This window comes from Podarcis pityusensis (genome assembly GCF_964106645.2).
Source record: "Podarcis pityusensis genome assembly, chromosome: 16".
Taxonomy (NCBI): Eukaryota; Metazoa; Chordata; class Lepidosauria; order Squamata; family Lacertidae; genus Podarcis; species Podarcis pityusensis.
Genome location: NC_138041.1, coordinates 39,832,552 through 39,848,069, shown reverse-complemented (window position 1 = coordinate 39,848,069; position 15,518 = coordinate 39,832,552). Strand labels below are relative to the sequence as shown.

Here is a 15,518-nt window from a genome sequence, read left to right as displayed (position 1 = left end):
CCACTGCCACCCCTCAGCTTCTGCTGCTTGAGTCAGCTGCCTCGCTTTCCCTAACAGTTGTGCTGGCCCTGCTTTGGCTATAATGCTCCCTGGACCTGTTGATTATTGTGGGGACTTTTAATGTTCTCCATGGTGTTTCGTTATTAGCTTTGGGTTGGGATGGCTGACTGAGTCCCAATATGTGTTTTTGGAAGGCTGGGAGTTGTTGGGCTGGATGCTGACATTCACACAGCAGTGGGTGGGCAGAAGGAGGTTGGGCTTCCATGATGGGAGAAGGACAACTGTGAGGGCCTTTCTTCTGCCTCATCTGGGGCAGCCTAGTGGGCTTGTTGGCAACCTCCTGCGTTTGTGGGTGCTGAAGGTTAATGTTACGCCACCAATAATAAGATCATAAAATACAGGAATTGATCCAGAATAAGCAAAACTATTTCTGCCATGCATCACCAGCTGGAGGAGGTGGGAGAGGTCTCCTGTTGTGGACCTACAGATTTCAAACCTCGCTACAGCCAAGACTGGAGAGGTGGGGTGAAGGAACAAACCAGCCCCCTGCCCAAGTTCTCTAGTTCCCAGGTTTTGAGTGCTTCCCCTTCAGGCGGTGTGTATGTGAGACAGTATTGGAGTTCTTTTGGTGCACCAGATGCCATGCTGCCCAGGAGGCTCCCCTGCCAGAGCTGGCCAGGGTGGTCTTCGGTGTGGCCTTGCATTTCTTATATTTATATTCTTCATGTCTTCCATCATAGATCCCAAGGTGGCATATACCAGGTACTGACCAGATCCACACCCACTTAGCTTTAGCTCTTTATGCCTTCATGTCAGGGGTAGGCAACCTAAGGTCTGTGGGCTGGATCCGGCCCAATCGCCTTCTCAATCCAGCCCACGGACGGTCCGGGAATCAGTGTGTTTTTACATGAGTAGAATGTGTCCTTTTATTTAAAATGCATCTCTAGGTTATTTGTGGGGCATAGGAATTCATTCATCCCCCCCCCCAAAAAAATAATAATCCGGCCCACCACATGGTCTGAGGGACGGTGGACTGGCCCACGGCTGAAAAAGGTTGCTGACCCCTGCTTCATGCCATATCCTGGGACCCTGAGATACTGGTGCTGAGGCAGTGTGCATGCCCTTTCCCACCCCCAACCCCAGACCCTGATAGGTGCAGCTCAGGATTTAAAGGCCATTTGTCACAGTCCTTGCGTGTTTCCTAGTGGCTCACCTCATTGGATAGCTTAAATACTGTTCTTGTCAGCTGTGGGTGGCTGCCCTGGCATTCAGGAACGCACTGAGGGGAACATGATGGTAATGTATATCCTCTGTGGTCCCCTCTGGAGGACTGTCCCTTGCCTGCTCAGCCACAGTGCAGCTAGAGGAGGGAGTGTAATGCTATCGCCCTAAGAACAGCCACAGCAGACTTGTATTGCTGCCCGGAGGCTGTCAGCCCAAGCCAGTGAGTGAGGAGATAAAATCGGAATGGACTGCTGGGTTGGCATTTGTGGCCCTGTGCAGCTGAGACTTGGCACAGCAAACCTGGAGGGGAACAAACACCAGAAGCTGCCTTATATTGAGTCAGCCCACAGGTCTGCCTGGCTCAGTATTTCCATACACTGGTTGGCAGCAGCTTTCCAATGCAGGGCCAGTCGTACCTGGAGAAGTTAGGGCTTTCTGCATGGAAAGCAGATACTCTGCCACTGAGCCTAAGGCCGTAGTTGGACTGAGAAACAGCATTGAAGACTGCGAGAAGCCCTTGCCAGCCCCCTAACCTCCTTTTTGCCTCTTATCTTTGGCTTCTGCGGTCTCAGTGCCGCACAACTAACAAGGACTAGGAACTTGTCTCTCTGTGTGTTTCACTAAAATGAAAGAAACCATAGGGTTGTATCCAAATAAGTTTTACTCAGTAAAGTTAGCCATCTCCACCCCTTTTAATGGGCATACTCTTGTGTATGGCTAATGTTACCCTTGGAAGGTAGCCCACCCCTGATTTAAGTCATGCAATCAATTCTGAGGCTGCCCAGGGAGCCTTTGAGCCCAGAAACTCCTTGTCCTCCTATCTGTTCCCTCTCCTTCCTTCCTTCTCTTCTCCCCTCCTTCCACTGCTACCAAGGTACGCCATTGTTGCATTTTTGTGGGCCTGGAGATGTGGTGATGAGTCTCCATTCTGGCATGTCATTCTTAACAATTGGCCCCATAAGGCTGCCCTCTCTTCCTGTGCACAGTGTGCCCTTTTGATCCACGTAACCAATGCCTGGATGTTTAATGTTTCTGCCTTTTAACAGTGCACAGTTAAAATTAATTTCATGCCCCAGTTCATCCCTGCATCTGCAATTTCAGGAGCTTCTAAATCATTGCATTCAGCTCCCTGGGAGACCAAGATGCAGTGTGGCTTAAAGAGCTTCACTGTGACTTTGTACATTAGCTGTGGTGGTAACACAAGAAGCTGCCTTAATGTAAAATCTGGCCTCTAGTGAGTCCAGCCCAGCTTTGACACTGTTTTGACTTTCAGTGTGGCTCTCCCAGACCTTAGGCAGAGAGAGGCCTTTCCCTTCCTTGTAGCAGAAATTGGGTTCAGGGGAATGCCTGCCTAAACAGGTATGTCTTTGGGAGCTGGCGGAATGCCAACTCTGATGGAGCCTCATCAGTATTGGCATCCTACCAGCTCCTGAAGACTCATCTGTTTAGGCAGGTGGTCCCCTGAGCTGATTTTATTGATCTAGCTGTTTTTTCCAAACTGTTGGGCTTTTTGATTGATAGTTTGATTGTATATTTTAATTAAGGATGTTTTGATTCCTCGGTGTATGGCTGTTGTTAATTTTAATTATACAGTATCTTGATTTTAGAGTTGTAAACTGCTTTGAAGTCATTTTTGGCATGTAGCCAGGGCAGTGTATAAATTAATAAACAAATAACATGGGATCCTCTAGCACAAGGATGGGAAACCCACGGCCCTCCACACATTGTCAGATTCCAGCTCATGTCATCCTGGCTGAGGCTGATGGAAGTTAATGTCACCATATGAAGAGCCACCTGGCTTTGTATTGTCCACACGGAGTGGCAGCTCTTCTCCAGGGCTTCAGACCTGGAGATGCCAGTAGGGATTGAACCCGGGACCTTCTGCTTCCAAGGCAGGTGCTGCAACCCCACTGCTACCAACCCCTCCTTGGGCTACAGCTTCAAATGCCTTTAGCCTGGAGTGACCCTAATGAATTTGCACCGGTAAGAGCTGGGCTATAAAAGGATTGCATTTCTACTGTTTTCAATTATTAAAATCTTGCTTTTGGAGGCTCTCTCCTTCTTTGACCTTTTTGCCTTCTCTTCTCTGTAATACGCTCTGCTTCATGCTAAAGGTATGCATCAAGTTGCCAAGGTGGCCACATACTTGCATAGTCTTCTTGGGTGCTTGATTCCCTTTCCCCTTTTAAACACAGCTGGCATCTTCCTCAATTAAAATTTCTCCCCACGTCCCTTTTCTGCTCCCTAGCATTCAGAGTTTCTCTTGTAAGAAAGTGTTTAGATGAATTATTTAAATGCTTGAGAAGCATGTTGCTGGCCTTGGTGGTTTCCTTCTCCCTCAACCTCTGACTCCCAAATACTATGTACCATTCCCTCTCCCCTGCCCCACCTCAACCCAAGTGGATGAAGTACCAAGAACTGTGGCGAGCAAAGTATGAGTAGGAATATAGGAAGCGGTTTTACAACAGGTCCTTCTACCTGTCCCTCTAGCTGAGGGGTAGTCAACCCAGTGCTTTCCAGATTTTGCTGAACTACATCTCCCATCATCCCTGGCATAGGGACATAGGAAGCTGCCTCATATGGAGTCTGATTCTTGGTCCACCTAGCTCAGTGTTGTCTACACTGATTGGCAGTAGCTCTCCAGGGATTGAGAGCGGAGGCATTCCCAACTCTAGCTGGAGATGCCAGGGATTGAACCTGGCACCTTCTGCTTGCAAAGCAGGTTCTCTTCCACAGAGCCACACCCTTTCCGCATATTCTATGAGACCAACACAAAGGGCTGGACCATTGGCCAGGCTGGCTGGGGCTAGAGGGAATTGGGAGCCCAGTAGTATCTGGGAGGAACCAGTTTGGCTTTGTGACCCTTCTTTAAACCAGAGATGCCAGGGTTGAACCGGAGACCTTTTGCATGCAATATGCAAACTCCTGCCACTGAGTTGCAGAGCACCTCTGACACACATGTTGGTGACTTGTGGAAGGCGGTTGTTAGATCACCACACCTCAGCCACTGTGATGTCTCAGCAGAGTCTTCAGAGATTTCCGCTCCAGCACAACAGCTTCTTCCAGAGTCCCAGTTAGGGGAAAACTCCTCTGCCACACAGCTAAAAGTAACGAAGTGTTTATGGTCTCCAGACACAAGACAAAGCTGAACACTGCTATCTACTATATACAGATCTTCTGGTCTCTGTAGTAAAGACACATAGGTACAGAGAGATCCGCTAACACTGTCACCATGCTAGCTAACACTGCTCTGTAAAACTCACAGCCTCTTCCCTGGACGCTCACAGATTCAGAGTCAGACCCTGACAGCAAACAGGGCAGCATCAGGATTTGCATCAGGACCCCCTTGCATACAAGAACATAATGAAGGCAATGCCCTAGAGACCATTATACCTATCTCTGCATTCTTGAGCCAAAGGGAAGGTGAATGACTTAGCAAGTCATACACTCGAACTCTGCTCTGTTGCTGTGGTAACCCAGGGCAACTCAGAACGTCCAGCAGCTTGGGGGATGTGCTAACTCAAGACATGGACCAAGCACCCATGGATGACATTACACCACCAACACACATATAAATCTTTGAACTGAGAATTAAGCTTCTTCTCTAAAATGCAGACCAAACGAAATTACCCTCTGTTCCTGTTTACTGGGGTTGCCTCATTCCATCCAAACCCGCCAGCAGAAATCTCTTCCTAGACCGGAAGGGCAAGGGCAAGTGGGTTGCTCCTCTTCAGCTCCTGGGCATCTCCTTCTGTTTCATTTCTGCCACCTGAACCGCTGGCCCTACTTGGTCCCCTTCTTTCCGTTCCCCTTTGCCAAGCTCGCTGCTGATGTTGATCCTGGCTTTTGGATGAGTCAAAAGGCTTCCTGTGTAATGTAATACCTGCGATAAAAGTTTGTGACCACCTAACAGAGATGCTTTTGTCTCTCTCTTGGCTCCGGCTTCGTCTCAGGAAAGCTGGCCTCTCTTATATCTCCGCTGCCTTTATCTCTCTCCTTTTCCCCCGCCAGCCACTCCCTGGCTTTGGGGTTTTTAATCTACGTGCAGCATACGTTTACACAATATACTGAAGCTGTTAACCCCCCTGGAGGCTGGCCAGAGATATTCAGGTGGCTGTGGGCCAGGGAATACAAAACACCAAACTTCTTTCACAGACTCCTTTTCCAAAGAGCTTGGAACTGTGCCTGATGAGAGCGTTAAGGTGGAATTGTTCTCTTTGCCCAGTGGCTTTTAAGTAGAGGGAATGAACTTTGCTTATGCTGGCTATTGACCCTACAGACGTTTCACGTAGAAGCTAGTACTCCTCAGGTAGGCAAGTAGGTGGACCTGCAACCCTACAAATATTGTTGGAAGGCTGCAGGATCCCTATCTCTGATGTAAGGCACTCCAGAGTTTGAACCAGGAGCTAACCCAGAATTGTGCTTGCCCAGGACCCTCTTTTTAGGCTGTGAAGGGCATCTGGGTGTGCAGCATCAGCCTCTGTCGTGGGCAAGCAGCATGTCCAGCCAAGTACAAGTAGGAAGAGCCTGTCTATGCTGCGTTGGCCAAAGCTAGTCCCCTTGCCCCACTGCAAATGAACCTAATTTCCCTTGTCTTGCTCTCAGTCTCCAATTCCTTCCTCTTCATATATTGCCTTTTGAATTTTAGATTGTAAGTGTCTTGATGCAGAGACCTCCCCTGTTACATTTGTGGAAATGGTACTAAATGAACTTCTAGTTTTAAAAAAAATGAAAGTCAGCTCCGAACCCTGCAGCTATCTTTTCATGCAGACAGCTTCCCATGGCAAAAGGGACAGCTGACATTTAAAAAAGCAAAAAAACAACAACCCTGCTACTTTTTATATGTAAGTACCCCTCAAGGTCTGGGGGATTTTTTTACAATTTATTTTTTATAAAGAAGAGCCCGTTAGAGCCAAAAATGTAACCTCTGCATTGCTTACGAAGGTGAGCTTCTGTGTGCTTAGCTTGGTCCCACCCTCTAGGACTCCCCAGCACTTCTGCCATCTCTGATTTTCCTTCCCTTTTAATCAATGTAAACAGTTAGAAGATCGTTGCTGGGGAGGTGATGGCGCGTTGCAGTTCTGACCTTTCTAAAGTGCTGTTTGCAGTCGCTGAGCGCCTCTCCCACTGGTGTGTGTCAGTTCTTTACCTTCTGCCGGCTGCCTGCAGAAATTCTGCAGCCTCGCTTGCTTGCTATGCCTCCAGGGACCGCGACATGTGCTTCCTCCGATACATGGCCCGAATTAACCTTCTCGCAAACGGTTTCTAAGTAACGGCAGTGGCACGTAGCGAGGACTGGCTGCGAAGCACACCAATGCTCACAGGAGCCTGTTGAAGCAGAGTGGGATCTGCAGAGTTCCCCCTCCCTCGCACAAGGCGTGGTGGGGTGCAGAAGGAAACCAAGACAGCCCAGCCCCTTTGTAAACGCTTTCGAAACTCTTTGCTGCCTTTGCAAATGCACAGAGCCAGCTCAGCCTCGCTCACTCCTCCATATTAACCTCCTTGGGGGTCCAGCAAAACTGAATAATTGAGGCAGGTATTGTAAAGCATCTCTGTTCTTTCAAGCCCTTTAGATGTGCTTGGAGTCTCTGTGTTACGGCTTCCTGGTCTCCTGCATTGCTCTCGGATTGGGCCAGCAGCTCCCAGGGCTTTTGAAAAAGATTGTTATTGACTATTTCAGCTGTCTTGCCCAGAAGGGAGAAGGTGAGGCTGCTGGGATGGTCTTCTACTCCCTCTCCTGCTGTCTTTCTCTCTCTGCCCCCCTCCCCACTTTTGGAGCTGCTCCCTTGTGCATGTAAAGAGCACCAGAAACCCTTCTCCTTAACCTCAGGGGTTTGATTTCTGGTGTGGTACCTTTGGCACACGTGGGAAGGCCCTTCACAGATGACCGTCCTTAATGAGGGCAGAACAGGAGGAGCTCATCTTTGCTGTTGCCTCATTGCACCGAGTGCTTAATTGGGTTGTTGCTTTGTGGTTTTTGCACAATTCCAATGAGGTTTTCTTATTCATGTTACGTATTACTTCATTTATATCCTACCTTTTTGCCAAGGAGCTCAAAGGGGTGTACCTGACTCTCTCCTTCTTCATTTTATCCTCACCACAATCGTGTGAGGTAGGTCTGGCTGAGAAACAGTGACTGGACCAAAGTCACCCAGTGAGTGTCACAGCTGACTGGGGATTTGAACCCTGGCATTCAAGGGCTGAGTCTGACACTCTAACCACTAGGCCACACACCTAGTGATGAAAACAAGATGGGAATAGGATCTGCTGAGCAATTAACTTTCACAAAAATATGCAACCACAATGGTATAGGGTGTTAAACTGGGTTGGCTCTCCATGAACACCTATTATTAGGATAAACACCCCTTAAACAAATAAGTTGTCATTTAATTTGATGTTTATTAGTTTTCTCATAATGAATTCTTATTTATTTATTGCATTTTGTACTCCACTTTTTCAAAGTAGTTTCCCAACCATTTTGTACTCACAACAACCCTGTGAGATATGTTTGGTTGAGAGATGGCGACTGGAAAAAGTCACTTGATGAGCTTTCTGGCTGAGTTGAGGCTCCCCACTCCTGGTTAGCTAAATTTGGCAGGTGGGAGGGGTCACCCACCTGTCAGTCACCTGACATTGGGTATGCTGTGCTTTGAAGCCCCATTTGTTGGGACTTCAAAGCACAGGGTGGGAAAATTGGAGATTTAAAGGAGCAGTGCAGGGCTATTTGAAAGATTTTGGGAAGCTGCTTTGTGGTGTTCCATTAAACTCACTATTCTCATAAGTTTAAAGGAGCAGTGAGAAACTGCTTCAAAGAGCAATGCTGGGAGAGGGGAGGGGGAGTGTGCCTCGCTCCTGTAGAGCAAGAATGGGGAAATTAAGCTCCTGATTGTTCCTTTGAAGTGCCGCTCTTATCTGCCCCATATATGGCAGCAAGTGTAGAATGGGTGAGCATGACTTCCACCAAAATGACCTCGCAGGCGAAATGGGGAGGCCCTAGCAGGCCGCCTCTGACCTGCAGACCTGAGGTCCTCCAGCCTTGTGCTACACCATTTTGGTTCTACACTTAGTATATACGTAGCACTTTCTCAAAGTGCTTTATAAAGATAACGCCTGTTATTCTTATGAGAGCCCTGCAGAATAGGGTGTTGTTCTTATTCTCATGTGTTTGGGGGGGGGGTGTAGCTGAAATTTAATGGTTTTTCTAACTCACTGAGTAAGTTGCTATCTGGGCTGAGACTTGAACCCGGGACATTCAGTTTATCTCCCCAAGCCACTGCATGATACCAAGAACTAAGCCTGGGGTCCAGAGGCTGGATGCCCAGACCTAAAGATCTGCCAGTTATTTCATGTTTGTTGTTCCTACTGGTTTTGTTTTATTTTTATTTAATAAATTTGTATACCACACTTCATCTGAAGATCTCAGGGTGGTTCACAGCATAGCAATACAGTATAAAAACACAAACAAAATACATAATAAAAACAAGAAGAAAAACAAACCATTTTTGGTTTGTCCCCCCACCCCCTACCTCAAGCACATTTAAAAGGCTATAGGTTGTTGACCAGCCAAAGGCCTGGTTGAAGAGGAGTGTTTTCACCTAGCGCCTAAAGAGATGTAATGAAGGTGCCAGTTGAGCCTCCCTGGGGAGAGCATTCCGTGAGCGGGTGTGCCATCACAGAAAAGGCCCGTCCTCATGTTGTCACCCTCTGGACCTCTCGTGGAGGAGGCACACATAGAAGAGTATCAGATGTTGATCTCAGGTCCCGGTCAGTTCATATAGGAAGAGGTGGTCCTTGAGTTAGTGCGGTCCTGAGCCATTTAAGACTTTATAGGTCAAAATCAACACTTTGAGTTGGGCCCAGAAACTAATGGGCAGCCAGTGCAGTCAGACCAGCATTGGTGTAATACACTCAAACCATCTTACCACAGTGAGGCACACCTGGCTACCAAATTCTACACCAGCTGAAGTTTCCAAACCATCTTCGGAGGTGTTACTGTTGTTGTTACTAGCAATTAAATTTTTATTCTGGCCTTCCTACTGAAGGAACCCAGGGCAACAAGCATGAAGTTTATAGGGAAGGGCTTGTGGGCATTGCCGTACTGCTGTTGTTTAGCATACAGTGACTCACAGTTGTCCCGTCCCCCCCGAAAAGCTTGTTTGTTGCTCCCACCATGAGACCTAGAAACATGCATGTAAAATAAATCAAGCTGGAGCATTGTGGTACTTGATTAAATTGCAGAGGCAGATGCTGTTCCAAACAGCAGCGGAGGGGTGATGTTCTGTTCTTGTTTTTAAGCATACCAGATCAAAACGGAGCAGACTGCTTTGTAATGGAATTGTTTAATGGTGGACCTGCTTCTTCTCTTGCCCTTCTTGCTGGCTGTAATTGGGTTAACCACAGAGGGCTCTCCCTCTGCTGTTGCTTTTTGCTTATGGGGTAGAGGGTTTTTGATTCAGAGGGTCAGCTCCTGTTTTCCAGTTGAAAGGAGGAAGCTGCTACCCTGCCAAGCAATACCTTGGAAATTGAGTCCTATTTTTACATCAAAGCCTTTGCAGCCAAACTGGAGAAAATGGGGCTCAATATGGCCATTGTTTGGGAACCTGGTTTTAGCTTGTCACCTCATGTAGCTGGTTAAAAAAAGGCCACTTCCACAAGGTATGTATGTACCTGTCCTGGCTAATCGTTTGAGTCTACTAGGGCACAAAGGGAGGCTTGGCGTGGGCTCAGCTTTGGTGAGAGTCTCACTCCTCTGGCAACAGATAGCAAACATAGGAAAGGTAGATTTTGATCCGATGGTCTCTGGCCCCCCGCAAGTGAAAAGTCATATGCCCCATGTTGGCCTGATGATTTTCAGAGCTCAGTCAATTAAGCAAAGTCACAGGGAATCTAAAGGGCTATTACAGCACGTAACTTCGCTCGCTTGCACGGTCATCTGCTTCAAGGCACACTTATTCTTGGGTTGCACCAGCTGATTCCTGGGTGGCATTGAAGGCAAATGGGTTGCCCTGCCTTCAGCACAAAGAGATTTAGATTTATGTGAGGCTTGACCAGGCAAAATTTTGGTCACATGCAAATATCTGCGGCTTGTCTTCACTTTAAATATGTGCTTGTTTATACCAGTTCAGCTGCCTTAGCTTCCCCTAAAGATTTCTGGTAATGGTAGTTTGCTGAGAGTGTTGTTAGAGAATCCTAATTTTGCTCTCTTGAAAATGCTACTATTCCCACAATTTTATGAATGACAGTTTATCTAAGTTATTATATAAAAGTAATATATAGCAGTTGTTTGTTATACTGTATAAGAATTATATTCATCAATTTAAAATGTGAATATATTTTGTGTTTTATAGGTTGTGTGCACTATATTTTATGTGTGTGTATAATATATTAATAATTATTGTAGTAATGCAAGTTTGTGGTGTAGAGGTACACAGCACATCCTTCAAAACAATAGTGTAGATGTACACTTCTATTGTAGCTGCTCAATGAAGTTACTGCAAAAAGAACTTCATTCAAATAGCCTTTTGTACTCTGTTGGGTTCAGCTATCCATCAACATGTTGTAAACTGCCCTGAGATCTATGGATGAAGGGTGGTATACAAATTTAATAAATAATAAAAATAATAACACTGAAGTTGTGCTGGGAAATTTTCTTCAGGTTGTCTGTAATTCCAAAGGACTTGTGTTTTCCCCCACCTTTGTGTGAACCGTCTATATAAGCAATCTGCATGTGACAGGTACCTGTAGGTGCTCAGTTAAACTTCTGCAGCTATTTAAAACGTGGACCAGAGAAAATGCTGCTGGAACCTTCTCTGCATGGTTTGGAAGCATGTATGTGCCTCTTGAGGATCATGCCATGGAGAAAACTCATTGTGAACAATTACCTTGCAGACTGATGCTAGAGCTGTGTGTGCGAGAGAGAGATGGAGAGGGAGAAGGAGAAGGAGAAGGAGAGAGAGGCACTTTAACAGAATCTTACCTTTTCTTCTCCTTTGCAGAAACCAGGCAATGCGGAAGAAGTTGATCTTATACTTCAAGAGGAGAAATCATGCTCGCAAGCAGTGGGTAAGTGATGCCCCATTGGCTTCTGTGGGACTCCTTTGAAAAACAAACATATCCTGGATGGAGTTACATAGTCTGTTGGCAACTCATGTATGCAGATCCTGGAGGATGCAGCTTCACCCCCACTGTGGCACCGAGAGTGCTTAGGAAAGAAGTAGGTGGTAGCCAAAGTCGATCCCTGGGGAAGGAAGTCTGATGCAGAGCAGGAGAGGACAAGGGGAAATGGCCAGGTAGAGAAAGCAGGGGGAGGGGAGTTTTGCTTTTTTGAAATAACCAGACTGTATTTAAATTAAGTGTTTAAGGAAGGGGCATAGCTAAAACTGGAAGGAGTTGGTGCTATAAATGAGCACTGCTAGCGGGAGAATAAAGTGGGGCCATTAGGTCAACAGTCCATGCAAATGATTCCCCCCCATTTTCTGTTTACACTGCTAATTTGTGGGGAGGCACCCTCCTTGGCGAGCTACCCGGAACCTTGTTCGTGTTCAGGATTCAGCGCCCCCTTGAGGAACCGAAGGGAATCCATGCAATAACAGCCTGTGTGATTGGCAGGCAACATGATGTCTTTGGCTTGGTCATCCCTGGGTTAAATTGCAGGGGGGTTGCCTGGTCAGCTGAGTGTGCTTAAGGCCCCAGCTGCCACCTGTTTTGAGTTCCTTCGGCTTTCAGTTTCTCCGAACCCTTCAAGCCACCGGTGGCTCCTGGCCACAGCAGGTATGCTCTGCCTCCACTGTTGCACTATGCCTCTGAATGCCAGTTCCTGGGAATCACAAGAGGAGAAAGCTCTGTTGTACTGAGGTTCTCCTTGCAGGCTTCCTATAGGCATCTGGTTAGCCATTGTAAGAACTGGATGCTGGGCTGGATGAGCTTTTAACCTGATGCAGTAGGACTTTTCTTGTGTTCTTAAGCCTAGATCTGGGTACAGCTTCTGAAGAATCTGGCCAGATCCTTGCAGCCTTTTACTCATAGATCCTAGCAGTACTGACTGAGTCATGCCAGTATCTTAAATGTTTTGACAAGATGCATAACTGGGGTCTGTTCCACTTTCTGCCGCTACTTCTAAAGCTCTTTGGAAGTTATTTTGAAATCATCATTCTAAAGGGATTACAGTTCAGAGCTTAACTAGATAGCAGAGGAGATGCTGTTTGGCTGGAACACTCGTTTTGTCAGATGGATGCTTGGTGTTTCAAGGTACTGAGCTAAACAGAAGCTAAAGTGACTGAATCCTCAGCCGGATTAATTGGGAGCTTGAACTTGAATCTCTTTATATTTCTCTTCCTGGCTGGGCATCAAGCACAGCTGAAGCAGAGCAGCACTTTGTTCTTGGCTGGATCTAGACCTGTTTCAAGAAGCCACTAAGCTGTTGCTAAAAGGAAAGGGTTGACTTTGTTTTGCAAAGAAACCACCCCTCTTTCAAATACAGGCACTTTATCACTAGGGCTATGAAGCAGAGAAATGACCAAGTGCTGCTTGTTTCATTTTGGACAGGCCAAACTTTCCTATCTGGGCATTTGGGGCTGTAGTGACTAATCCTGCCCTGTGCTGCTCTCTGAGTTGCTGTCAATCTGGTCTTTGTTTCTTTATGGCAGGCAGAGAACCTGTGACCCTCCCAGGTGTTACTGGACTCTCAGTTCCCATCAGCTCCTGCTAACATGCGCAGTGGTCAGAGATGATGGGAGTTTTGAGACCGTTTTGACCTCCGTGTAGTTACACAGACAGCATACAAGTTGTGCCTTTGGCAAGGTGTCCTCTGGTGAACTTCACAATGGAGTTTGCCCTGTGGGTCAGATTTTCCATAATATCCCCATGAGTGGACCCATACCTCTTCCCAATCGGCCACCTGCAGAGGTTTATCCACACTTTGCATAATAGGAACTCTGGCCAAAGGAATATAAGAAGTTAAGGGGAGCCTGCTAGATCAGGCCAGTGGCCCATCTAGCCTTGTATCCTGTTCCATACAGTGAACCAGATGCCTGTTGGAAGCCCACAAGCAAGACCTGAGTGCAGCAGTGCTCTCCTGCAGTTTCCAGCAATTGGCATTCAAAGCATATTGCTGTTGGCCATGAAAAAGGAGCAGGAAAAGATGAGAGTGACAAGAAGCACCTAAGGAGAAAATGCCAATCTGCGTGCCCAGGGCATTTAGTGCTTGCCAGGTCGAAAGCTGTTTTATTTATTTGGCACAGACAGTAGAAATTGTGAAGGGAACAGTGGTCTCTCAGGAATGTAAGGCTTGAGCCACTCAAGGTTAAAAAGCAGCACCTCTATGGAAGCTGTGAGGGGAAGAATGGTCTCTCAGGAACATTGGCCTCAAACCATCCATGGATAAAGGTGAGGGGAATCAACCTGGAAGCTTCCAGGCAGTCCTTAAGAATGGGCCTGTGCAGTGAAGACACAGAGGCTCAAGCTTGACAGGAAATGGCTGTGGCCTTCTCGTAGATGGATTTCGCATGCTTTTCTTCACCGTTAGAGAGCTTCGGCCATGCTTTTGCGGTACACAATAGACCAGAGTAATTCCAGGAGACCTAAGAGGATTACTGCAGGGACTCTCTGAACATTCTTGGTTCCTCCTCCCCCCCTTCAGTCTTTTTGGGGCGGCGGGGGGGGGGGGGCATGGAAGCCTGCCAGTTAATGCGGCTCAGCCCCCCCCCCAATGCCTCTTGCCAACTGAGTCATACTCCTGTTCACGTTTGAGTGTGTGTAAAGGGGGGGGGGGTAAAAGTTCCTGCTCTCATTCTATCTACTTAAGGAACTGTATTGGACAGCATTTTTGCAGACCTGTTGTCAAGAAACGACAAGCATTTCTATGTACTTCATTATTTATATGTTGTTCCTGTTTTGTTTTTGTTTGCGGGTGGCGCTGTGGGTTAAACCACAGAGCCTAGGACTTGCCGATCAGAAGGTCAGCGGTTCGAATCCCTGCGACGGGGTGAGCTCCCGTTGCTCGGTCCCTGCTCCTGCCCACCTAGCAGTTCGAAAGCACGTCAAAGTGCAAGTAGATAAATAGGTACCGCTCCGGTGGGAAGGTAAACGGCATTTCCATGCACTGCTCTGGTTCTCCAGAAGCGGCTTAGTCGTGCTGGCCACATGACCTGGAAGCTGTACGCCAGCTCCCTCGGCCAATAAAGTGAGATGAGTGCCGCAACCCCAGAGTCGGTCACGACTGGACCTAATGGTCAGGGGTCCCTTTACCTTTACCTTTTACCTGTTTTGTTTAATTGTGTGTGTGTTTTCTTAAAACCGCAGTGCTTTTCAAAACGACCAGGAACTTTTGCCACACTCATTTGTCTGCTGTGGAGACCCTTGGTGTCTTTTCCTGGACCCCACAGAGCGGTTTGGGAAATGTCCCAGGGTGAACATCCAGTTGTCACAATAATCTCGTTACAACTCAGGAACCTAGTTGCAACCTTTCCTCATAGGGAATTTGCTTCAAGCCCTTGATTATTTTCTGTCCCTTTTCCAGCCATACCATTTTTTTGTTTGACCACAATGATTTCTACTCTTCAAGGGAGGGCCGTCTGGAGATCAGGAAGTCCTCCTTATCAGGAAGTCTGTTCCTCACAAAATAGGAACCAGATCCTTAATGCTGTGGCACCTGCTTGTTGGCATCTAAGCATTAGACACCTCTGTTGTCTTTTCAGCACCTCCTGAAGACCTTTGGCTTCTGAAAAAAATCTTTCCTAGTTTCCATATGTACTGGAATTACTTTTGTATGTTTTAAGTGTTTTGTCATTTGTGTATTTGCTGCCCCGTGCTCTTTTGGGAGGAAGGGCGGCGTATAATTTATTATTATCATTGATCTTCTCCTTAAGGACCCCCTCGATAAGCTCTCAGGGATTTCCCGAAAGTCTGGGCTCAAAACCCATTTATATCCTCATTCATGCTTTTGTGGCAGCAGCTTTTAATCAGTTGGCTCAATTGATTAAAATCTCAAGCTCAAGGGACAGGACTTGGGCTCCCCCATCCTATCTGCCTAATGTACCTTTACCTGCCTAATGTACAATCATCTTTGTCTCAGGTGATTACCACCCTTGCCACATCCTGTTCCTCAGTGACTAGTTGTTCCTAGACTGCACATTTCGTTAGCACCTCCCCCTCCTTATCACCAGAACTTAAATGATAAAGATTTGTTTCATATACTGAGCACATGAGGAGATTGTTGTACGGCTTATCTTCCCTGCCATGTTCTTCAGTTTTGTGACTTTTTCACTGAGAATCATTGTTAATTTTCCTCTGAGACC

At 47.0% G+C, this 15,518-nt stretch overlaps 1 protein-coding gene across 20 annotated transcripts in view; it reads left to right on the top strand.

Annotated features, from left to right (window-relative positions):
• Window positions 1–15,518, top strand: part of NCOR2 (nuclear receptor corepressor 2) — a 359,036-nt gene that overhangs the window by 171,550 nt on the left and 171,968 nt on the right. For all 20 annotated transcript variants that reach the window (XM_080985614.1, XM_080985620.1, XM_080985617.1 and 17 more), the window contains exon 9: window positions 11,220–11,286. In XM_080985614.1, coding sequence (XP_080841740.1) covers window positions 11,220–11,286 — 67 coding nt within the window. The remainder of the gene's footprint in view (window positions 1–11,219; window positions 11,287–15,518) is intronic.